Below are 25,394 nucleotides of genomic sequence, written 5' to 3' on the forward strand. Positions count from 1 at the left end.
TCTACATGTCTTCTATTATTTGATTACAGTATCTACCAGCTATCCCAAAATGATGTCACTCCAATATCCCTTAGAGAACTCTCTTCTGTGGAATGTGTGTGGGAGGACAGACAAGATGGGTGGGTTTTGCACAAGATGTATATAGTCACCACTCTAAGGAAAGCGCAGGCAGGTTGCACTGTTTCTGTCATCTTAAGAGCAGACTGAAAGCAGTTTAAAAGCAGTGAAAATCCCCACGTTGACATATTTACAAGTTTAAGCTTGGTTACATTTAACTTCCTCTACCGGTGCTGTTCTGGATACAAATCTGAACTCAAATAACTCTCCTTTGCAGGTTTTTGTGAACTCTGTGCATCCAGACAGGGATTACTCAAAATGGCGACAAAATACATCTTAATTGAAATCAATTTGTTATTCTCAAAATCTCATTGTAAGCAAAAATGGAGACAAGCCTTACTGGAGAAGCCAAGAATTTATTGTTCATCTAACTGACATTTTAGTAGACTTAAATAAAATGCAATAAACATTAATTACTAAATTAATATTTCTCACTGTATTAAAAAAAATCAATTTAAATTGTTGCAGAGAAAAGCACACAGGCGCACACACACACTGAGTAGAGTGTGATGATGACTGGGTTTCCTCCTCTTTGCCAAGAGGAATACAATGTTGGCAACTTCTTCCTCCCTCTAGGTTACACTTGGGGCTATTTTTGTGTTTACTGACACTTTATTAGACCTTGTTCTTTCTTCACTGGTCTGCAAGTGCATTACATCTGCATTTACAATATACAGTGCATTTTACATGTGTTGGGTAATGCCTTTTGCTCTCTTTTACTCCTAACTCTGGTTTTGCCCAGCTCCAAATTGTGAGTATCTTTAATTTACCATTGGTGAGTACTTGCATCCCTAGTGTTATCCCAAGCCCCCTCTTATCAGTCCAGGACTGATTTGTCTAGACCACATCCAGTGTTCCCACTTCGAAGGCTTTTGCTGTCATACTTTGCCATTGTTCCTATATATTTGCACTGGTTGCTGTGTTTGAGTCCCAAATACATCCTTCTACGTAGAATAGCCAGCTGCCACCACTATAAAACTATTACATCACATGACTAAAATATGCAAAATTACACAGAATGGGTAGTATGTGTCTGATCATTAGAAAAAAAAATGTTGTTACATCTCAGCAAGCTAAACCAAGGTTTCCAGTCAGACTGAGACAAGTTTAGCCAAGGAGAACCAGACAACTAGTCAAACATCGGACTAAAGAGACATCACTTACAAAAAACGATTATCAAAATAACATTGTTTTCTATAGGTAGCTGTAGATTCTCTGTGGGGGCTTTCTTGCAAGGCACCACCAAATTAAAATAGGAGAAAGTTGTGTATACTTATGCTATGGATGCTGTGTCAATCTTAAAAAGTGGTGTGATCCAAAATGAGCGGTGCTGTCAAACTGCGTTGGTGCTGGACATTTCCAGGGCAGGGATTGCTCTGGCCTTGCTGCAGTCTGTCCTCAGGCAGTGACTGCTGATAGCAACCAGAATTTGTTACCTGCACTCCTGAAGAACAGCTTGTGATTTAGGGTCTTCTAGTAGAAATCCTCTTCATAAAACATGAAGTTCTATGATGTGAACCAAGGTGCAGCAAGAGGGGATGATCCTTATCTGAATTAAAATTGAATTGAATGCGGGTAGCATGCAAATGCCAGCCAGTGCTAGCATAGGCATGCCTTGTATGAGTTCAAAACTGTGGTGTTCAAGCTCTTAAGTGGCATTTTTTACTTACTGGAGCACCTTCAAGTAGCAAAGAAAGAAAGTAAGAAATTAGCGCTGGAACCAGGGAACTAGACAAAACAAGTGAAATGTGAGAGGAATATGAGATTTCATGATAAATGTACTTAGCCAGCTAGTGAGAGATTTCTGCAAGGGCCATGATGAGATATTAAATGTAGCTGCAAGAGACCAGGGTCATCTACACTTAGATCAAGCTGAAAAATGTAAAAGCACTGCCCACAAACCTGGAAAAGCATACACTCATCATTCAGTGGGAGGAAAAAAAAGAGAAAGTAACAATATTGAAAGACAAGTATACTTCAAACTGAATCTTATTGTGTTAGATCCAGTCCTTGTTTGTAATGTCTTGATTTCTTTTTTTGACAGTTGGGGCAAGGAACACTAGGCTATGTAAAATGCCAGCTAGCTTCTTGAATTACAAAAGGCAGGGAGAAAAACAAGATCTGATTCTGTGGTGAAACGATCCACTCAGAAAATGCTTTTCAATGTGAAAGTCTGCATGCTATTAACTGTAACCGTAAACCTGAGCTAATATAATGTTGTGTTTATTCCCACCGAGTGGGTTCCTGTGAGTCTGATCTTTTGCATCTCCTTAATCCCTGCACATGCTACTTTATGCATTTTCCTTTCTAACACTCTAGCTTTACTACCTGCTGTCTGTGTGCCACATGCAATTTTGGTAAGCATGCAGGATTAGCTTTTTAGCAGTAGCTAGCACTGGCTGGCATTTGCATGCTACCCGCATTCAATTCAATTACTGACTGTGCACAGGGCAGTAATTGCAGTTTCAGGAAGCTAAGGTTAATGAGTAAATTGAGTTTTATGTTTTCCTGGGTCATTAGATACTGATGGATAAAATGTATTTGTATAGGAGATATTTAAATTGTGGAAATTGTGCTAGACTGTGCTAGCAGCTCGTAAAGAAAGTTTAGGTGTCTGCTGAAATTGAAAATGTCTTTGATAATGAAACCCAGAGGAGAATGGAAGAGAGCTATTCTGTCCACTTCCACTTCTCTTTTCCCACCAAATGGACACAGCATGCAATTTGGTCAGTGAGAAAAAGAGAACTTCAGTTTCTCTGCAATAAGACCAACTTTTGCTATGCATTGCACGGCTCTAAGTAAGCATCATAAGTAAATATTAGTGTTAGAGAGACAAAAACAAAAAAGCAAAAAAAAAAGGGAGGTTTGTCTGATGTAGGGGTCTAAATGAAAATTAGACATTTGCCTCCAGGTGCCTGCCCATCTCTGGATAGGTCAGAAAGCAGTCCCTGCAGTACATTAGTTATCAGCTTGATCAACAGGCATCAGGCTTGAAAATTGAATCAGTCATCTAGTTCTAATCAGCTACCATCTAGAAACTGAATTCCTATCAAATCAATATGGACCCTTTTTGTATGCTTCAGTTTTTTGAAAAACTTTAGGAAATCAGTGGTTTCAGAGAAAGTCTAACTTGTCCCAGCTCTGCCATGAGAGGAGGGGGTTATGCTGCAGTAATGGCTTTCTGGAAGTGGTGCGTCTTTTAAGGTCCTCACCTTCCTATTATAGCAAAACATAAGAGTAATTAAAACTAATAAGAGGGAGAATGCAAATGTAAGTAGGTATGTGGGACAGTCAAAACCTCACACCTCAAATGTTGCACACCAGTCGGTAATTCAGCTGAGGGTCAGATCTACCCTGTGTCGCTTGCACCATTCAGTGCCTCATGCTTTCTGTCTCTTTACATCTCCTCCGTCCCCTGTGAGGGGCTTCAGTGAAGATAGACCACAGGGAGCTGGACCTGTTTCCTACCTCCTCTGGCACACTGCAAGTGTAGCACGTCTTGTCAGCCTCATCTTTGATCTCCCTTAAAAGCTCTTCATTAGAAAGTATATCTCAGCCATGGCTAGCACCTTGACCTCTCCCCTGAGAGCATGACCCATTGTGTCCCCTTCTTGTTTATTTAACCCTGTACAAGGCTGTGTTAAAGGAGGGCTTGGAAGCTCAGTAACCACTTTATCTGGGCTTTAACTGCTCAGTGTGCCTGGCCGCTGTTGCTTTGGGGAAGAGAATTAGAGGAGCATTTGAGGAGAAAACAGATAATGGATAATGGATGAGGGTATATCACAAGTAGATTGAGTTTAGACGAGAGAGTGAAAGGGGAGAATTTAGGTGGGAGAGCAAAGGAAGACATGAGACTAATCAAACAAATATTAATGGGGTACAGGGAGAGGTAATTGTGCTCCTTAGTATTAAACCTGTATTGTCAGCCTGTCAGAATTAGTGGGGGAGATGCCTACCTTGTCAGCACTAGCTGAGCCTAGCTCCTGGTGTGCCCAAATGAACCATCAAACAGCCTCTTGCTGGTCAGAAGGGGGGCAGCTGAGCACTGCACAAGCTGCACACCAGTGCTTCTCTGGCAACCCCAGTGAGCAAGCAGGGCTCAGATGCTTCGGTCGGGATCCAAGGAGCTGTCACATGAAAGTCTCATGCACATTTCATACCTATGGGATGGGACTGCCAGGAGCCTCCAGAGCACTACTGCAGTGGGAGCAGAAGAATTAGAGGGGGTGGGACGGAAGGAAGGCAGGCAGGAAGGAAGAAAGGGTAGCATAGGAGCGAAAGCATCTTTCAACTAAAGACTACCTGTATGTACTTTGGTTGTTTCTGAAATATATATGTAGGGCTACTTCTGTGGTGGCACAGAAAACTAGCCCTCAGCTTTTGTTGAAACTATGTCAATTACACCAGTAAAACCTCTTTTCCTAGTATTGCAATATTTGACATGACGTTCCATGTGATGAGCAAGACAGTAGAACCAAAAGGGAGATGCATTAATGTAGGTAAGTATTTTCTACATTGGTGTCCTGGTTTTGTCTGGGATAAAGGTAATTTTCTTTCTAGTAGTTGGCACAGTGCTGTGTTTTGAATTTAGTATGAAAGTAACATGGATAACACACTGATATTTCCAATTGTTGCTGAGCAACTTGGAGTAAGTCAAGGACTTTTCAGCTTCTCGTGGCCTGCCAGTGAGAAGGCTGGAGAGGCACAAGAAGTTGGGAGGGGACACATCCAGGACAGCTGACCCCAGCTGACCCAAGGGATGTCCCATGCCATATGGCATCGTGCTCAGTATATAAACTGGGAGGGGAAGCTGGCTGCTCAGGAGCTGGCTTGGGTACCTGTCGGTTGGTGGTGAGCTGTTGCGTTGTGCAACACTTGATTTGTATATTCTGATTCTTTTATCATTACTATTATTTACTTCCTTTTCTGTTCCATTAAACTATCTTTATCAGAACCCATGGGTTTGAATCTTCCTATTCTCTCCCCTGTCCCACTGGCAGGGGGACAGTGACACAGGAGTGGCTGTGTGGTGCTTAGTTGCCAGCTGGGGTTAAACCACGACAATGGGATGAACCTACTTAAAGGCCATTACATTATACTTTCTTGTTCCTCCCCTGTGGATGGCCAAGTACCTAAGCATATGTCAAGTAGTTTGAAAATGTTGCTGGCATTCAGAAGGGTGGTGTCCTTGACCACTCACCTCTGGTAGAGCTGTAATTAGGCAATTCCTCAAGTTCTGAATTGGATTCGTGACAGCATTTTCTCCTATCTATAGTTTATGCTAAGCAACATAACAAAGGTATATCTTGGCATTTCTTTGCCTTAATACCCCTTTTTTTTTTTTTAAATTTCCACATAATATTACCTACATTTCACAGTCCTTCTGGTCAGATGAGTGTGATCTCTCACAATGACTAGTAGTTATTTTCTAATAATCCTAGTATTTCCATAACCGAGATGGATGTTTCTAAGGGAATGACTACATGTGTGCTTGCAGCTGTGTTCAAAACATAGTACAGCCAAAGACTGTCATGAGTGTAAGTTACACACCCAAAATTTAGTTCCAAAAAGTGTTGGGGCTGCATTTTAAGACCTCGTTTTAGTTCCTAGGCCTCTTCATGCAAATAAAAATTCTTGATGTTGCAGGATTAGTCAATGGCAAAACCCAGCGGGAAGATGATTTTTTCTCCCACTGAAACTGTGGGTGGAGGTCTGCGTTTGCATCCTTACTCTGTAACTATTCTCTGTTCCTGGCCAAAGCAGAAATGGTTAGGATTGTGATCCTGAGCCTGCTTGAATAACCACTTAATAAATGTTATGGTTTTCTCATTATAGACATGAGTTTCAGATCTGAGATTCAGGTGTCTCCATAGCTCTTTCCTAGGCTCTACATGATTATATTAGCTTGTGGCTCTAGTCCTGAAAAGAGTGTAATTTCATCCTCACATTTCCAAAGATTAATCTCTTCTCATTAAAAATAAGGGGTCACATCACGTTGCAAAAAAAATAGTAACATACATCTGAATTTCCCACCCATGTGAGCAGTGGAAAAATGAACAGGAGAGGGAAGGAGTCATCACATCATATACTTAACTCATCTAAATCTGGATGCTTAAATTAGGTTCCTCCACCAAATGGAATCAGGATGAGTCATCTCTTTCACTGTTAGGAAAGCCAAGAGAGATTAGGCTCCTAATTTATTTATCAAAATATTTGATTGTATTTGATTATGTATCAAATACCTTAAAAAGGTGCTCCGAATATCTTGCCTTCTCCCCAGCCTCTCAACTTCTTAAGCTATTAACTTACTGAGCCTGATGAACTTTCAGAAGTACACCAGAACAACTTCTCTTGAGCTCTAGACCATTGGGACACAACAAAGAAACATAAAGAAAGCCGAGATGGAAAAATTTTCAGAAAAAAAATTCCAGAGCTGAAGAGGAGAAGCAGCGGATATGCATCACAGCCACAACAGTAGCTACTGCTCTCAGCCCACATGAACTATGAGAGCCTAATGAGCAAAAGTGGCCAGTCACTTCATAAATATTTGGGCTGAAGGACTGAAGAAGGTCGTGTTTTGAAGAACTGACTACAGACAATTGATCATGATGGGGGTAACAAGGTATTTCTAGGAGGCAAAAGTGTGACTCCAGCAGAGCAAGGTTGGCAGGAGCTGTCATGGAAAGGGCCACCAAGCCTACGGTCCTCACAAGTGGATGCCCAGCATGCCTTGTGGAGCCGTAAGGGCTCCAATGCTGTGACAGACATTGGCTTCAGCAGCCTAAGTGTTGCAGGAACCTTTAATCTGAATCTAGCTAGATGAAAGCTGCTACACGTATAACTAGCAAACTTTGATTACAGTGTAGTTATCTTCAAAAATAGATCATCTTGGGAACCAAGGTCAAGATGTGATTGTAAGAATTAGAGCCTTTCCTAAAAGTGCTGAGGAAAACAAGAACACAAACCGAAAAACCTGTTGATTCTTCCATTTTAATCCTGATGACTGGCTACATCAAACTGATCTGCCGGGAGCCATCACAGATAAATCCACAATAAAGGAAACACTGTGGACCGGCAGCAGACACAACAGAAACCTTCCCAGAGGAGAGAAGAGGTAAGGAATGTAGAACTGCCCTTGTCACTTCTCCTTTGGCAAATGACTAGCTCTCAAAAACCCTAATTAAGTTTCCATCTTTAAAATGTGATTTCCATTTGCTCCCTACGGTTTAAAAATAGTGAAAAGATTTCAGCAATTGATGACACTCTCAGTTGTACTAAATTAGAGTGTAGAGGAATTAGAAATTGCTACTGTTGGTATCACGTAGTAATGGTCTCTCCTTTCTTCTTGCCCTTGCACCAGGTTGCTGTTCCCCACCACCACATTCCTGGGCAGCAGCCACATACCGGAGAGGCAAATCACCTGCCAGAGGTGCTTAGTGGTCAGAGTAAGTTTTCTATCACTTTCGGATTCGTGTAGTCTTTGAAGCCCTTCACTCAGGTTTACCCACAGGTCTGTACCTCCAATCTTTCCTCACATACACAGTCTTGTGAAAGAGGGAACAATTCTGCCTTTATAAGTGTTTTTGACCACAGCTTAACTTAACTGACTGCAGTGGAAATTCTCTAGATTTGCACCGCTGTGAACTAAATCAGGCTTGGGGGATCTGTGTGTGTGGGTTATAGACTCCTTAATTGCCTGTGGGCAGCATTGTCCTCTGACTCAGAAATATCTTTGCCTTGGGAAAAAATAATATACCCCCCCAAAATTCTTGTCTGTCTCTGTTGACAGACACAATCTCTTTAATGTTGCCCTGCATTTGTCTTAACACAATTTATTGGACAAACGGCAAAAAAGGCTGTTAGTTGTTTCCACTGAAATTTGTGAGTGATAAACATATCTGTTATACTCCTGTACAGTAACTGGGCACATTTTTGATTAAATGGTCCCCTAATTCAAAAGCATCTCACCTGCTCCCAATATGACATCAATAAAAATGTAGCTATGTGCTGTGTTTCTGGCATAGTTTCAGCTCTTCCACATTACTTAAATCGTGAGCATATATTCCAGTTAGCTTAGGCTTCAGGCTTTAAAAGCTCAGTGTGAGTAATGAAGGGAAAGCAATCTGATTAGCTGGTGGAGCTGACTAAAAGGCACCTTCATTACAAAGGAGCTTAAAAAAGGAATAAAACTATATAAAATGGATTAAAGGTATAATAATGATGATAGTATCAAACAGCATAACAAAGAAAAATGTCTGCATTCAACTGAAATTAATATTTAATAGATGGTACAGGCATGTTCATGGCTTTATATTCTTCTGTTTTAATGATCTTAACCACAGCTTGAGGTCCTTTGTCTTGTCCCCCTCTACTGACATCAGCTGGAAGAGACAGAGATTAAAAACAAGGGTAATTTCCCCATGGTCATTGCTTGGCACTATTTCTGCTTTGCTCAGCCATGAACTGAAGTTTAAAGGATGAAGTGCTGTCAGTCAGACTGATTCTTGCCTCCAACCTATCTTACCTGGGTTAACCACTCAGCTAGTCACCAAGGAAGCTCCTTTGCCCATCTTACAACCACCCCACAGCCTCATGTTGAGAACGTCACCATAATCTCATTAGGAGGTTGAATTTGCCATTGAAGCTTGAATTCCCCTAACAGGAGGGGAGTGGACTAATGCAATTAAGCAAATTAGCGTTTTGAGCCACTGCATGGTATCTGTCCAATACCATGAGCAAAGAGTAGGTAGTTTTCTTCCTTTCTTAAAAAAAAAAAAAAAAAAGGAAATCAAACAACAAAACCAATACTCCAGTCCTCTCTCCATGTTATGTTCGGGGAAATAGTGCAGTCCCCTGTCATCTGTAAAGGTCTTTACAAATGGGAAGGTTATTATTCACTTGACCAAAAACTTGAATTGTTTCCCTTTATTTTTCCAAGTGCTCCCATCCCAGTAGTTCTGATTATTCTTATCAGTGTAATGTTTATGCTTCTAAGGGTAAAGTGGATAAACCCAGAACATTTTGTTCTTCTCTTATGGTATGTAACAGTGGTTACAAGATAAGAACAGAACTCCTGTTGATTTCAAATCTATTCTGATATGAAGTGCTTCTTAAGTGCTATGAATAACTATTTTAAAATACACCAGATTTTCAGGAGATAATTCTGGCATATTCAGTAATTCTCTAGAAAGGCAGATTATTAAATGCCTAAGGCAGCGCTTTTCTGCCTTTTGTTGTGGGGTTTTGAGGCTAATCCAGTTCCCTCCTCCCTCCCTCACTCTGCCAAGTAAACAAAGCCGCAAGAGCGGACTGTAGCGAGAATCAGGAACTATGAATCTTTGAATAATATTCTGGCACGTGAGTTTCCAGAGGCAACATATTTCTCTTAGAGTACTGGGGAGAGAGAGAGGGAGAGAGGGAAGGAAGGGAGCAGTGGTACCCTCCTGAGGATAATGCTGCTGTCTCCATTACAGCATTTCTTCCTGGGGAGGTAGAAGATGGAATGACACGGGTAGGATCTAGAAGCCTCTTATGCATTTTGATTACCAGAGAGCTTATGCCGCTGGCTGCTTGCTGCCTTCATCTTTGAATGGGAAAGGCAGGAATAACAAGTGTATTTTAGTAGATGTTATTGTGCTACCACTCATCTCCTCACAAACAAATCACAGTCTGCCACCAGGCACTGGAATCAGAAGGAGCAAGAACATGGGTTATTACTAAATAAGGGCATTGGTTATACACTCAACTTTTTGTAATACATGGTTCCTACCATAAGCTGCTTACAAAATAGATATATATTATGTAGGCAGTATACATAGTCCCAAAGGATAGCGTAATCTTAGTAGTTTTTCCTGAAAATGCAAGGGACTTCAAGACTGAGTCAGTACTGAGAATATCTGTCACAAACTTGAAAATAGAATGTAGTATAGATAATGCTGCAGTTATTTGAAAAGCATCACAAAGCTCAGTATTTCAGTAGTCACAAAATCCCAAAATGTCAGAGCTGAGCTGGTACTGAAGAGAAGCTGAAATGTGCTGAAACAGAAAATACAGTACTGAGGCTTACAAACAAAATGAGCTCTGCACTGTGATGGCAATAGCCATACAGTTTGGATTAAAGTATTTTGATATTTATAGTATCCGATCAGATGAGGACAAATTAAAAAAAAAAGAATTATGTTTTAAAATACCTTTTTAGCTCCTGATACCATCACAAGATAGAACCAGGGGTTGAATTATTTTCCTATGTAAGTTCTTACATAACATCACTGTAAAGTGGTCCTGGTTTGCCTATTTATTTTTTTCCTTTTATCATGTTTGGATTTAAATGTAGCCCTAATCCTGCATATCCTCTTTGAAAAGCTTAGATCCATAATGTATTGTGTAGTATTCTTTAAAACGCTTTGCTCTATAGTATGGGGTAGCCTTCAGTTAACAATATAGATTTCAATTCTTAACCTTACATGTGATAGTTTTGATTGGATTATATTCTTCATTTAATACAGTGTAAAATTTCAAATATGCATACTAATTGAGACAAATGATACCCAGCAAAAATATTAGCATTATTTAATATCACATATCAGATAAAACATCCAGTAGCAACACATATTTAGGGGCAAATTCACCAAGATACCAAAAACCAAAAAGTAAAGCATATCATCTGGGAATACTGAGTTTACAGCTTATATTTTCCTATGAATTTTCCCCAATAGTTTATATTTTCCTCTGTTCAGAGAAACATTACCAAGCCATTGAGACAAAGACTGAGAATCTGACCTCTAACTTTGGCGCTGATCTCTGAGGTTGCAGGACTGTTGTGATGGTACAAATATTATATGAAATGAGGGAATTCCTAGTCTATTCCTAATTTTGCATCAAACTAGTCAGTACATATTCTTGAAAATTCTTCAAGGGCAAACACCATTAGTGTGCCATTTTGGGGAAAAAAAAAAAAAAGAGAGATTGAAGCCATATTTTGTATCTATCATGAAAGGCAACTTTATTTGAAGGGCTGTGAATGTGAATGGGTATTACTTGCTCTGAAGGAGGTAAGGTAGGAAAACACTGCCAAGTACCCATGATTAGGTGTCGAGGACCAAGAATCTGAGTGGGAACGATTCCAGAAATGGAAAAAGATGTACAGTGATTGAAAGGACTTTATGATACAGATTTTACAGTTATTATGTATATACACATTGTATGCTTCCCCAGAATTTGTATTTCCCGGGCATGTCCTGGCTTGTTCACCTCCCTGCCCCTCTGTTTCTCTGCCGATTGGCTGGAGAAGCTGTAGAAAGGAGGCAGCCCCCATTCGCCCTTTCCTCCCCTGGTTCCTCCTGCGCTCCTCCCCTTTTGCCCGTGTCTCTATCCTGGTTTGTCCCTCCGCCTGTCTGTCTCCTGCTCCGCCCTATGTTCTGGCCTTTTCCCTCCGGAGCTGATAAAACCCGCGTGCGCGCTGGAATAAAGACTCTACCTGCATCCCACCTTGGTGTCCCGTGCTGTGTCGCGGCCCCATTTCCCCTCCCCCCCTTTCGGACCGCGGCAATTAGGTTTTCCTGGTCACCTTGTTTCATCCCACAGTGAGGTACTTCACTGAGTACCTGTTACCTTTTTCCCCTTCCTTCCCTGTTCTCTTTTTGATGGTATATTTCCCAGCAATGAGATTTTCCATCACGCAAGGTTTCAATAGGTAGTTTACACAGCTCTCCTCTACTACAGATCAGGCATAAAATACATACCAAAATGCAGCTTTGCATCTGCATCTCTGCCTTGACCTACTGCCAGACTTAAACATAATGGTTTCAAACTCTATGGGCCTACGGCATCTTTCTTACCCTGATTATATTTTGTGCTTGGAAAGAAGCAGGAAGCATGGGTAACCCCACAAAGCTGGGAAGACAAGACCTTAAAAATTATGCTGCAGGCAGGAAGGATTTGAAGAGAGGACTAATGTGGCCCAAAGGACAGAGGGGATTTTAATACTTCAAATGAGCAGGAGTTGGAGAGGGGAGGGGAGGGGAGGGGAGGAAGAAGGAGATAAACAAATGCAGGGACATGCTTCAGGGAAAGCTTCATAAAAGAAGAGAATCTAAATGCTGAAAATGAACCTGCCTTTTTATCCTCTTTTTGTATTTCATGCAGTCACATGAGCATAATAGCCGTTCATCTAGACCGCAGGATTCATTAATAACTTTTTCATCTTTTGTGACGTCTGTTAAAATAGTACATGGCTTTGACTCCTGAGATGGTGAACTCTTGTCTTGAATGGAAAAAGGATGGTGTACAGAGTCCAAAATTAAAGGAACTAAAGAGAGCTTACGAACTGTGATAAGCTTAAAAATAATTATCAACAAGTACCAATTTGGTAGATCTTAAAGACCTCTCTTGGTCTTCAGTGGAGAACAGGAGTGTTATAAAAATAGATAAACATCTCTGGAATGTGGCAACCCAGATTTTTAGTACAAAAGTCCAAAAGAAATGAGGAGGCAACTTCTTGTGTGGCGTGCAGAGACACTGCCACGTCTGAATCCATTGTTCTTGATGGACAGCAAAAAGTATGAGTCTGGTGTGCATTCTTCTTCATTCAAGCGATGTCTGTCATGCTATAGTGCTTTATATTATTGTTCACTGTTTATTGCTAAAGGGAAGTGTCCCAATTTTAATATCAGTGCTATGCCTGAATAAATCCCACATGTCTGTTTTTTGGGAAAAATAACATTGATTCATGTAGAGAAGGTGACTAACAGCAAAGCAGAATATGAGGGGAAAAAAAATAAAAATAATGGATCCTTAGTGTTCCTTCCTTTGCAGGAAAGGCTCTAGTTATGATGCAAATGATACAAAATTAATGTATCCATGAATTAAAAATGAGAGGTGGCATAAACGTAAACTCACTTCTGTTCAAATGGAACTGCACTACCATGCTTCTCATGAATTGCCACATTGTGCTAGCACTCCTCAGAGCAAAGCTGCTCACCCTTAGAGGGGTAAATGGCTTCTGCATCACTGAACGCAGAAAGCAGAGGGGCATGCTAGTACGACAGAGGTCTGTGATATGTGGGGTGGATTTGTTAGTGGCACTTCCAGCAGGTGTTGTACACAGCCACAGTGTCTCACGGAGCCTCCACCAGCCCCTTCCTCCTCCCTGCCCTCCATCACCTGGCTATTCTTCATCCACTTGGAAAGGGTGTGTCTCTTCACATTTTGCAAGCATATGCAAAACCCAAATATGCTGAATACATTTTTGAAACAATTATTTGCTCATCTCTAGTCCCCAGTCTTGCATGGGTCTAAATTTAATTTACCACAAGGTTGTCTATTACATAATTTCATTAAGGTTTTCCTAGTCTGTCACAGTTTTGAGCCACCAGAATGGTATTTTACTGTGAGCAGCTTTGGTGAATGAGGATGTTCACTTTATCTTCTAAATTGCAAGTAAACAGATTGAAGTTGCCAATTGTATTGTGATATTCCTTGACAAGTTCAACAATTAACAGCTTTCCATTTTTGCCAGTTATCCCTACATACTTGCCACCTTACCGTAAACTTTTGGCTCATGACAAGATGAATTGTCGAGAACCTCCAAAGTCAGATTTTATCAAAACTCTTCAGAAAATTTGAAATAAATTGTTTATTGTGCATTCCATAAGCTCTTGGTATTTGGAAGAAAGTTAGTTGTTCTATGGAAGTCTTAATGGCTTCATTTTTTTATTTCAAATTAATGTCTATGCTACATCCAATGCTGAATCATCTTCTGTACTCAGAGTGGTAGCTGGTTTGTGATTTCACTTCTGTGCTGACACCCCCTCTTGGAAGCAGAAATCTTCCTACTCTTTTTTTCCTCTGGGCTTAATCTAGTCTTACCCAAGCAGTCACAAGCTGTGCCACCATAGTCAATAGATTTAACCTTCTGCAGGGAAACAAACAGCAGAGCCAGCACATGCAGAGTTCCAGCTCACACTCCAGCCTGCACTCCCAGATCATTCATACGGCCCAGCTAGGTAGAGATGAGCAAACCACCCAGCCCACCACTCCCTTCTTGGCGATGGAGGACAAAAACCCTTGCAAGGCAGCCAAGCCCATGGCAGCACAGATAGGAGAAAGGGTGGAAAACTGAACCCCAGCCCTGCCTTCTCCCAGCTCAGGGCTGAGGGGCTATGGTCAGGGTGAGAACCTCTGCCAGCAAATGTGAACAACATTGCTTGCATCCTGCTGTGAAGGGGGCTGGTTCGCACTCCTGCCGTAACAATAACACTCCTGGAACACCTACTCCATGGCATCCCTGCAACAAGTGCCTGTTCTTACCAAGGATTAGGATAAACTAATTTAGGAAGTTGCAGTGTCAGTGTAAGAAAGACAACAGTGTGAACTTGTAATCACTCCCAGACCAAGATACCTGTGCAATAAACTGAGGGTTTGGTTTATCTTGTCTTTAATGTAAAAAGATCTTTGTGTGAATATTGGACTAATTATTGCACAGGTAAGGCATATACATTTAACATCACGAGACTAGTCAGTGCTAGCACTGTGCTGTCATATCACAATTTTAAATAAAGACTATTAGAGCTTTAATTCCACTACCAGGCAAGAAATTGACAAAGTGATATTTCGTCCTTCAGAAGCTGGAGAACAGACTCCAGGCTTTCTTACAAGATAAGATTACTAGAAAATTTTTCTTCCTCCTTATTTTGCCTGCCCTGGCAAGACACTTCAACACAATTCTGAGCTCAACTCTGCAACCTGAAATGCACTAAATCAATTAGTTATCATATTGTATCTTATTCTTTCTAAAACACCAGCATTTCTGGTAATAAATGTAATAAATATAAAGAACTGCTTCAACCTAACTTCAAAAAAGAAAAGTGCCCAAGTGTTGTGAAGATACAACAGGTGTCAAATTTTCAAGCCTTTTTTGAAATTCTACTGATTCAGTGCTAAGGACAATTCTTGCGTATGCTGCAGGTGTCTGCTGATCTGAAAATATTTTTCAGTGAATACTAATTCCCTATTTGAGTGAAAATCTTTATTGTTGAATCTCTTATTACAGGTCCAGGACAACAACACTATCCATTCTTCTTCTGTTGAGAAACAAACTGTAATACACTACAAGATAAGTTAAGAAAGTAAGCAAAGCTTCCTCTTCAACTTCTGAATAGGAAGTGCTAGCATATTTATTTAAATTCAAAAATTAAAGTTGATGCCTTATTTACTGAAGGAGCATAGAACCCTGAACATACCACTAGAAGTGTTTTTGGTGACAGGTTGTGCTGAGATTGTAGGTCTTTCCCTACAATCAGTGGTCTGTTTTCCAAACATCTCTCTGATGTATGAAAATCAATCTTCCTTGCTTATACTTCTCTTTATGTCAGGATAACGCATTCCTGCTCATTGATTCTTCTTCTTCTGGGCCTTTTATTTTTTGGTACTTAAGCACTGATGAGTGAGAGTTTGCATGTTCCTTAAAAATCATTGATTTCTGAGCTTGTTGTGGAGTCTAAACTGCAGGAAGTAACTATGTGCTTGCCTCAAAGGTGCTGCATAATCAAGAGCTTGAGTGTCATATGGGGATGCAATGATGTGCCCCAAATTCGGATGGGAGAGTTGGAGAGGAAATTCCATGTGGAAACATAGGAACTGTGAAGCATACTTCAATAATCAGCTTTCCTGAGCCCTAATAGAACAGCAGATGCATTGAGGACAAAGAAACTCCTAAACCATCACAGTCAGAGTATTTGTAAGAAGCAATTGTTCGGGATTTTCAGGGGCAAGAAGAAAACTAGGGAGCAGCTGTCTCAAAAACCAGACTTAAATCAAAAACAGCTTTGAAGGGAACTGGCACTTAAGTCAGAGGTCCTAGAGGTTTAGGATCAATTGGAGGTAGATTAATTGAAATGACTATAAAGAGATACAATAAAGAATATGGCATGTCTGCTCATGGCATCTTAGGAGGAATTGAAGTGGGAATGAAAAAAATTTGGGATTTAGTTTCTGCTGGGAACAGTCTGCTTAGTCATGGTCAGAAAAGAAATAGTTGAAGAGGTGCTAAGGGTAGGAGGAAATAATATAGTGGGAATGAAACACTGTGGAAAAATACTGACTCTAATTGCTAAATTTGGCACAGATATATCTAGGAAGTTAATCCTACTGAATGTTTGCTATATTGGGATATTGGTTAGTTATCAGAGCTAAGTGTGTGTGTGCAGAATATGATATTTTCTGCAGCTTTCTTCAGCCAACTGTAGCATTAGAAATGGATAGTTTATAATATTCTGACTGATGTTTTGCTCAGTGTAAGGTGACACTTCCCTTGCAGAATATCCAAACTAATCACACTACCAATGAACAGTCATTTTATTAGTCTGTCTCTTCAGCTTTTAAGATGTTTCAAAATTCCGTGAAGTATTTCTGGCATTGATATTTTATCAAACTATATTTTACAAACAATATATCCAGTAATGCATATCAATTTCAATAATCAGAAACTGTGAAAAGCATCTTCAGCAAATAACAATTATACAGCCCATCTTTCTTTTTCTTCATTGAATACCTGATAAATTAATGCTATCTTTCTGTGCCAGCTCCTCACTGCCTATGAAGAAAGACCCAAAATGAGCTGTTCCTGTCTTGGTGCCTGTGATTAGAGCCAGCCTTTGATTCTCAATGATTCTCATACTCAGGGACGCAAGGAGGGCCAGCAATAAAACTTCTACCCTGGACTTCCGCAGGACAGATTTCGGCCTACTCAGAAGACTGGTTCAGAGGGTACCTTGGGAAACAGCCCTTGAAAACAAAGGGTTCCAGGAGGGATGGACATGCTTTGAGAAGCAAGCCTTGAAAGCACAGGAGCAGGCGGTCCCAGTGTGCCAAAAAGCGAGCCAGTGGGGAAGACAACCAGCCTCGCTGAACAGGGAGATTTTGAAGGAAATTAGGGGAAAAAACAGAACTTACTGACTATGAAAAAAAGGGCTGGCTACTCATGAAGAGTTTAGGAACGTAGTTAGGTCATGTAGAAAGAAAATTAGAGAGACAAAGGCACAATTTGAACTCAATCTAGTCACCTCTGTTAAGGGTAACAAAAAATCTTTCTACAGATACATCAGTAGCAAAAGGAGGGACAAGGAAAACCTCCATTGTTTACTGGGCATGGGTGGGAACATAGTTATCCAAGATGAGGAAAAGGCTGAGGTATTTAACACCTTCTTTACCTCAGTTTCCAACAGTAAGACAGGCTGTCCTCAGGACAACTGGCCTCCGGAGCTGGTAGACAGAGACAGTAAGCTGAATAGCCTCCCTGTAATCCAGGAGGAAGCAGTTAGTGACCTGCTGAGCCACTTGGATCCTCACAAGTCTATGGGATCAGATGGGATCCATCCTCGGGCGATGAGGAAGGTGGCAGAAGAGCTCACCGAGCTGCTCTCCATTATCTACCAACAGTCCTGGCTTACAGGGGAGGTCCCAGATGATTGGAAGTTGGCGAATGTCACACCCATCCACAAAAAGGGTTGCAAGGAGGACCTGGGAAACTACAGGCGCGTCAGCCTGACCTCAGTGCCTGGCAAGGTTATGGAGCAGATCATCCTAAGTGCAATCATACGACACCTACAGAATGGACAAGGGATCAGACCCAGCCAGCACGGGTTTAGGAAGGGCAGGTCCTGCCTGACCAACCTGATCTCCTTTTATGATCAGGTGACCCACCCAGTGGATGAGGGGAAGGCTGTGGATGTAGTCTACCTGGACTTAAGCAAAGCCTTTGACACTGTCTCCCGTAGCATGCTCTGGAAAGCTGGCAGCCCATGGCTTAGACAGGGGCACTCTGTGCTGGGTTAAGAACTGGCTGATGGCCGGGCCCAGAGAGTGGTGGTGAACAGTGCTGCATCCGGTTGGTGGCCGGTCACTATTGTGTCCCCCAGGGATCAGTGTTGGGCCCAGTTCTGTTCGATATCTTTACTGATAATCTGGATGAGGAGATTGAGTGTCCCATTAGCAAATTTGCAGATGACACCAAGTTGGGGGGGAGTGTTGATCTTCTGGAAGGCAGGAGGGCTCTGCAGAGGGACCTGGACAAGCTGGAGAGGTGGTCTGATTCCAACGGGATGAGGTTCAACAAGGCCAAGTGCCTAGGAAGAAATTTTTTACAGAGAGAGTAATCAGACATTGGAATGGGCTGCCCAGGGAGGTGGTGGATTCACCATCCCTGGAGGTTTTTAAGATGAGACTGGATGTGGCATTTAGTGCCATGGTCTAATAACCACGGTGGTCTTGGATCAAGGGTTCGATTTGATGATCTTGGAGGTCTTTTCCAATATTCTATGATTCTATTATTCTTGACTTATTTAGCCTCTTCCTTTTGCATGTCATGAGAGATCCAGGGGTTCAAAACAGTGAAATGTTTTATGACTTTCAGAGTCTTGACTGAGCATAGTTACCACCTCCCCATTCCCCCCAAAAAAACACCTGGGTTGAACTGCATCTGTTGCATTTAGGGGTTAACCAGGAACAAAAGAAACTGTATCAATTCTACTTTAAAAGAGAGACGCGTGGAAAGGCAATAAATTATCCCTGGAAAATGAGTGACACACAGTTCTCTGCTAGCAGATCCTAAGTACTTGTGCCTACAGTGTGGAGCAGATGATAAGTTTTAAAGTGTGCATGTGGCTGTTTATTTACATGGTAGGTGGTTTGTGAGAAGGAAAAGTACAAATTTATTAATATTGGAAACCACATTTGCTTTGTTTAGTTCTAAAATAGGCAGTAACTCTAATAGCATGGCATGTGCTCCTGAATGTTTGAGGTTCACAGATGCCCCTTAGTATGATAGCATGATATATTAATTTTTGAGAGTTTTTTTCCCATTGGACATGACAGTTTGCTGTCCTATGCAAAGATGGGACAGTGTGTAACAGACCAGGTCAGTCTTCAGCATGAACTTTTGTGATTCGCAAGCAAACACCAGACTGAAAAAACCTTGCCTTGTGGTGCTGAGCATGTAGGACTTTGCATTCTGGCTGATGTTTCCTTGAACATTGAAAGAGGAATTGTGCACACTTGGGAACACCCACCTGTAACGGGGTTGTAGATTTCAACCTGGGCAGAGCTGGAGGAATTGGGAGAGGGGGTAGCTCTGTGCTGGGGAAGGGAAGGATGGCCTCACCTATGGGAACCACCTTCTGCCTGCGCAGGGAGACCCAAGCTCTCCCTCCAGCAAGGGTGCAAGAGCCGCATTTGCTTCCCAGCCTGAGCCTGATCCCACGCAGACACAAAGTCTTAGCAGCAGCAGGAATTACTGATTGCGGTCAGTGAGCCCCAACAGCCCCTTGGTATTTGGGGGTTCGATCTTTAATTCCTGCAGTCTGAGGAAGGCTTCAAAGCCAGACTTCTCACTTTCTGCCCTGACACATGGCTACCGTGCCCTCTGCAAGATGTGAGGTGCTGCTGTTCTCTCATCAAAGCTGTGTTTCGTGTGGACTCCAATCCCTACCAGAAATCCCTGTAGAAAGCCTTAGTGGTGACTACATGATACCTAGGGGCTCCATTGCTGGCTCCGAGTGATCAGGCATGGATACATACAAGGAAAAAGCTCTGCTCACCCAGGAAGCTTTATGGCCAAAATTAAGATTATCAACAGAGTTAGGAATCTGTGGGTTTGAGTGATGGGATTTGGGGGATGACAATTTTGGATGAATGTGCCTTAAGTCTGCCGACACTCTTCTTCTACTGCTAAAGTCCCTTATATGACCTAGTCACGTAATTATTTCCATTCCCTGATTGAATTATGGCAATTAGTAATATTGTTACTGTAGGACAGAAGCTCCAGTAAAGAACTGAGACCTTTAATAATCAGGTTTTGTACAAATAAGGAGCAAGCAGCGACAATCTAGATATAACTCCTGGGATCAGGAATAAAGCTTTAAAAAAGGTCTTTGGGGCTTTGAATTCCCCAGGGAGAGATAGCAGTTGACGGAGAGATTGCAACAAAAAAAAAGGGATTTGTGAGCTTGAAGATGTCACACATTTTTTCTGTTGAAGCTATGCCTCGTTGCTGTTGTTAACGTGTCACTGTAACACCTGCTGGCCCTGATTAGGATTCCTCTGGGATGGTATAATCACAGAGCACAATGTGGCCACAAAGAAATTACAGCTTATGATCTGCAACATATAAAGGGGCAATAATGATAGACTCAACCAGATTGATGCTGGTTTATCCATACATATGGCCTGCGTGGATGCACTTGTGTCTTCATTTACTATTTTGATTTAGCTCTGTAAACATCAGGGCTCCCTTATAACTCCGAGCCTGGCCATTATAAGTTGGTTGCTTTTATGGTGTCATTGAAGAAAATCTCAAATAGGGATTTGAAATAGGAGAAAATAACAGCTTAGGCTACTGTAAACTGGGCTGGCTGAGGCACAAATTTGCATTTAGATTGAGCCTCTTCACATCTTCTCTAAGCAATTGTAAACTCTCTTGTGCCTCAGCCCTAGAAAAGAATTTAAACAGTCCTGCACTGCCAAAAACGGTGTCTTATGCTTTGTAAGATGTACGATAGCTAATCTAAGTAGTCAGGCTTAGCATTTACTTTTCATAATTATTTGTGCAAATACAACTCAGTTATCAAATGTCAGCATTAATCAGACAAAGGATATCAGCATTGCCAAAATAAATGTGTCATAAAAGTGTTATGTCTGATTATTTGTATTATTCAACCAACACCCAGACGTCCTATTATGTTAAGAGCTACACAAGCATATAAGAAACTGTTCCACCACGAGGGAGTGTATGACTAACTTATGATAAGTGAAAACAATTGGACATTACAAGCAAATAAAAAGAAAGAGAGAGGAGAATTAGGGTGGTCATGATAGTCTGTGACTGCATGTTCCTATGAGAATCATTAGCAAGTTTTAAGTAAAGGAAAAATGGTTTGATATAAATAAATAAGTAATATGATAACAGTAATCCTTAGTGGGCATTTGCCTAACCCAATGGAGATTTCTGCGGTATGTACTTAGCTTTCATATTAGGGTCTTATTCACGCCATGCCTATTTACACTGTTCTTGTAGGGATCTCCAAATGGCATTGCTCAGACAGCAGAGGACAGAGGAACACAGCCAAAATACTACAGCTGGCCTCATACCACACAAATCTGCCATCTGCACCCAGCCATGCACGTGCCCAGGGAGGGTTACAGGGGCTGCATTTCTTTGTTATTAGATGCTTTGTACTGCCAACACAACGTAAAGGGTTCTTGGTGTGACTGCGCATTTGCCTCCATCTAACATGTTCTGCTGCAGCATGTTTTCAGTGCCACAGCCCAATTTTGTTTGAGCATTAATGTAAATAAATCACTTTATTAACATGCGTAGTTGAACTGGAGCTGCCTGGGACAGCAAACATTACTGTATGTTTCAATGAGAGGAAGATGAACAGAACACAAAGGTACATGTTTAGAGAGGTATCTACTCTCCAGTCTCCTTTCTGATCTGAGGTCACCCTGCCATGTCATGGACCTTTAATTATTCTGAGTCTCTATTTATCTGAGGGCACCTCCTCAGAAGTCAGAATGAGTTTTAGTCCTCTTTGCCTGCAGGAGGTTGTGGTCAGTGTTGCACAGTGATATAACAAAACATCTTAAACATAAAGCATTTAGCAGTTGAAACAAAGTATTTAGTGGGGAAAAAAAGATAAATAAGAATTTTTGAAATATATTTATTCATGTATTTGTAAAGTAAAATTTACAAGGTAACCACAGGAAACTGGGCTCCATCAGGCACTCAAGTTTCTCAGATTAATTCTCCCAGACAATTCCCAGCCTTTTGTGAATGTGCTCCTTTTTTCACTTTCCTAATTCTTTTTCCCTCCAGTGCAAAGAAGCCTGGCACTGTCCCTCAGCTATTGTTTGTAGAAAAGTGGCTTATCTTGAGCCATACTTTTCCTTTCATTTTCCTTTTGAATTGAACCGTTCTGTTCATGGGGCAAAGTCAAAACAGGGTACTCATAAATTATCACAGAGCGGTTCCCCTTTCATCACAGACATAAACACATTGAAAATCTAGTCGGTGAAGCTGGAATTCCCATATATTCTTGGAATTTATAGCCAAAACCAAGTGAGAATGTGGATATAGTAGCACAAAACAACGTTTCTGACATCTCTCATGTAGGACAACATCCATAATAGTGTTTCCATAATAATTACTATTTCTCACTATGAAATACAGCACCTGTCATCTCTTTCACTCTCTAGCATTCTTGTGTAGGAGAATTACTTGAACTGAGCAGCAGTGTATTGCCAAAAAAAAAAAAAACCCAAAAAAAACACCAAGCCCCAAAACCAAACAAAAACAACCCTAAAAAACAAAACCAAAAAAACAAAACTAAAAAAACCCCACCGACATCAAACAAACAAAAACCCCACAAGCAAACAAAAACAAAACAAACCAACCAAACAAACAAAAAAACCCAGAGCAAACCGACTAGGAGCACAACAGCTTGGTAGGAAACACTGATAATGTGTGATGGCCTGACACAAATGCTGTATCATTAAAATGTAACAGTAGTATATATTTCATAAGCCATTCTTCTAAATCAACTCAGCCACTTCACATTGGTTCTATACACTGGTTATCTCACCCAATCAAGTAAATTACTAATGCTGCCCACGGAGGGAGAATGAGGGGGCTTACACCTGTGAGTGGGTTTGTTGTGTTTTTCTCTCCTCAGAGTATTTCCTTTAATTTTTAAAGGGCTTGGCCCAACTAAGTCCTCTCGGTAGCTCCAGTAGATGTACCTATCGGCGGCAGCAAGTGCAATCTTTACCACAAAAGGTACTTTGCCGTGACCTGGAAGGCACATCTGGATGCGGGAACCGAGCTGTCCGGCAACGATGCTAACGGGTGGAAAATATGAGCACTAACAGAAGTTGAATTTGTCAAGAGATTAAAAAAATCCCACCCCAAACCAGCATCATATCGCCCGCTGGCTGCCCCGGAGCAGGGCTTTCATCGCCTGCCCACTCGCGGAAGGACCACACCGCCCTGCCGAGGAGATCTGTCCCTCCGCCGGGGACAGGGAGGGACTCTGGCCACCGCCCCCTCTCTGCTGCCGCCCTAAGCTCCGGCTTTCTCCCGGGGGCTGGAGCCGCCCTGGACTCCCGCCCCCCCGGCAGGCCGCTCATCACGGCGCTCTCCCGACTGGCGCTGCACACGCCGGCTGCCCGGGGCGGTGCCGTCGAGCTGCTCCCACTTCCTGGAGACCTGTAAATACAGCTCTGATTTGAATGTTATTTTTTTTTCACCTCTGCAGCCTTTACAAAGTAAGGACTACCTGTTGCATACTCATGCGGCAGCGCCGGTGCTGCCTATTCAGTAGGAATCGGTTACTGGGAGAAGGAGGCCAGGGATGTCCGAGCGGTCCCGTCCCTTCCCCGGGCAACGTGGCCTGGCACTGGCCCCGGACTGGCACTGCCAGCGCCAGCCGCGTGGTCTCGCCCTGGCCACCCGCCCCGTGGTGCCCGGTGCCCTCAGGCTCCAGAAGTCCCGGAGGCTTTTGCCTTTCGGTGTAATGCCTTGATCTCAGCTGAGCGGAGCGGGGTACCCGGAGCGCTTCAGGTTGCTGCCCTCCCAAAACGCCCGGGACTGTCCTCCCCAGGGCACGCTGCAGTCCCTGCCATTCAGACGTGGGTGATCTGAGCCTCCCAAGGACTTCAGGAGCTAAGCACGCATTCACCGCCTTCGTCTGACAGATAAGGCAGCCACCGCGGCTTCTCCAAGGTCCCGCTGTGCCCGAGCGGAGGAATCGGAAACATCCCGACTAGAGCTGCTCTGCTCTCCCCATTAGGCTGTGCCTCTTTCCCACGCCTGAGCCTCTCCTCCCTTTCATTTACTCTCCAGGTGCTTTGCAAATGTAAGGGCTGTAATTTCATGTCCCCGTGCCCCAAAAGGACAGGTCCACGCCTTTAGTAGTTTATCCACAGCCAGGAACTTGCTGATTCCGTCGGATACACAGCTCTGCCCCTCAATGAACCTGTGTCTGCCTTGAGTAGAGAGATAATGCAGTGGGTGTTGTTTTGTTGCTGCCAGTCCTTGGAGAGAGCGTTTTCATGAAGTCTTAGTTCGGGGAAAAGAAATAATAAACGGCCAACACTATACAGTTCATGGCTGGGAAATTAAAATTTCTCCCCAGATGAGGCTCTCTGATAGGAAGCGGCGGGCAGAGGCGCCCCTATAATAAAGCGTGCGAGGAAAGTAGTTTGCCGAGCGGGAGGAGAGGAGCCTGGCTGGTTGACAGAGGGGGCGGATCCTGCGCACAGGCGGGCAGAGCCGCGCCGGAGCGGCCCTGGCAGCCGCGGGGCTATTTCAGGAGCCGGGCGGAGGCGGCGACTGGAGCTGGAGCCAGGGCTGGGGGCAGCGATGGGGTTAGCGGCGCCGGTGGGCTAAGCGGGGGGCTTGCAAGTGGAGGCGGAGGCAGCCGGGAAAACACGCCTTTTCCTCGGATCGAAGGGAAAAGGATCTGTTTTTTGGGCTGCATCACAACTTGAGCAGCATCAAGCTGAGCCGGGCAGAGAGGGGAGCGGGAGGGGAAGGAGACGGAGGAGGAGACGGCTGCCACCGGGGGATTTGGGCTCGATTTATTGAAACAAATCAGTGGTCGGGAGAGAGCGGCGAAGAGGAGGAGGAGAAGAAGGAGGCGGAGGAGGTGGTGGGGGTGGGGGGGCAGGAAGAGGGAGATCGAGAAAGAAAAGTGTGAGGGCTGTGGCTGGGAGAAACAGAAGTGATGAGAGAGCGAGCGGGGAGGCTGGAGGAGGCTGCCCGTCCTGCCGCTGTGCCCCGCGGGGACCGCCGCTCCTGCCGCCGCCGGGCGCCCCCGCGGCCGCCGCTGCCGCCCCGCCGCCCCCGGCCCGCGACATGGAGGCGCTGAATGGCCCCGGACCAGGGCCCGGCGACGCGCTGCGGCCGCCGCCGCCTTCTCCCGGCCACCACCACCCGCACGCCGAGAAGAAGCGGCCGCACCGCGCCCCGTCGCCCGCCAGACCCTTCCTCAAGGACCTGCACGCCCGCGCCGCCGCCAAGCCGCCGCCTGCGCCCCCCAAGTCCCCCGGCCTCCCCGCCCGGGCGCCCCCTTCGCCGCACCCGGGCGCCCACCCTCCGGCCGCGGGGCTGCTGGCAGCGCCGGGCCGCCTCTCCCGCCGCCCCGCCGCCCCGGGGAGCAAGGCGGCCGCCGCCGGCACTGCCGTCGGCAGGGCGGGCGCCAAGGCCGCCCCCTGCGCCAAGCGGG

The 25,394-nt window shown here is 43.5% G+C and overlaps 1 protein-coding gene and 1 long non-coding RNA gene across 2 annotated transcripts in view; both read left to right on the forward strand.

Annotated features, from left to right (window-relative positions):
- The first annotated feature begins 593 nt into the window (after positions 1 to 593).
- LOC113964347 lies at positions 594 to 14,151 on the forward strand. The gene is made up of 3 exons (XR_003533167.1): positions 594 to 7,231; positions 7,478 to 11,205; positions 11,670 to 14,151. It is a non-coding gene; the product is annotated as an uncharacterized LOC113964347 (long non-coding RNA).
- Positions 14,152 to 25,024: 10,873 nt separating this feature from the next.
- Positions 25,025 to 25,394, forward strand: part of LOC113964306 (microtubule cross-linking factor 1-like) — a 15,455-nt gene continuing 15,085 nt past the window's right edge. Inside the window, exon 1 of the mRNA XM_027676365.1 lies at positions 25,025 to 25,372. Within this exon, the coding sequence (XP_027532166.1) occupies positions 25,025 to 25,372 (348 nt within the window). The remainder of the gene's footprint in view (positions 25,373 to 25,394) is intronic.

This window comes from Neopelma chrysocephalum, unplaced genomic scaffold (assembly GCF_003984885.1).
Source record: "Neopelma chrysocephalum unplaced genomic scaffold, ASM398488v2 Primary Assembly neopelma1_22, whole genome shotgun sequence".
Classification (NCBI taxonomy): domain Eukaryota; kingdom Metazoa; phylum Chordata; class Aves; order Passeriformes; family Pipridae; genus Neopelma; species Neopelma chrysocephalum.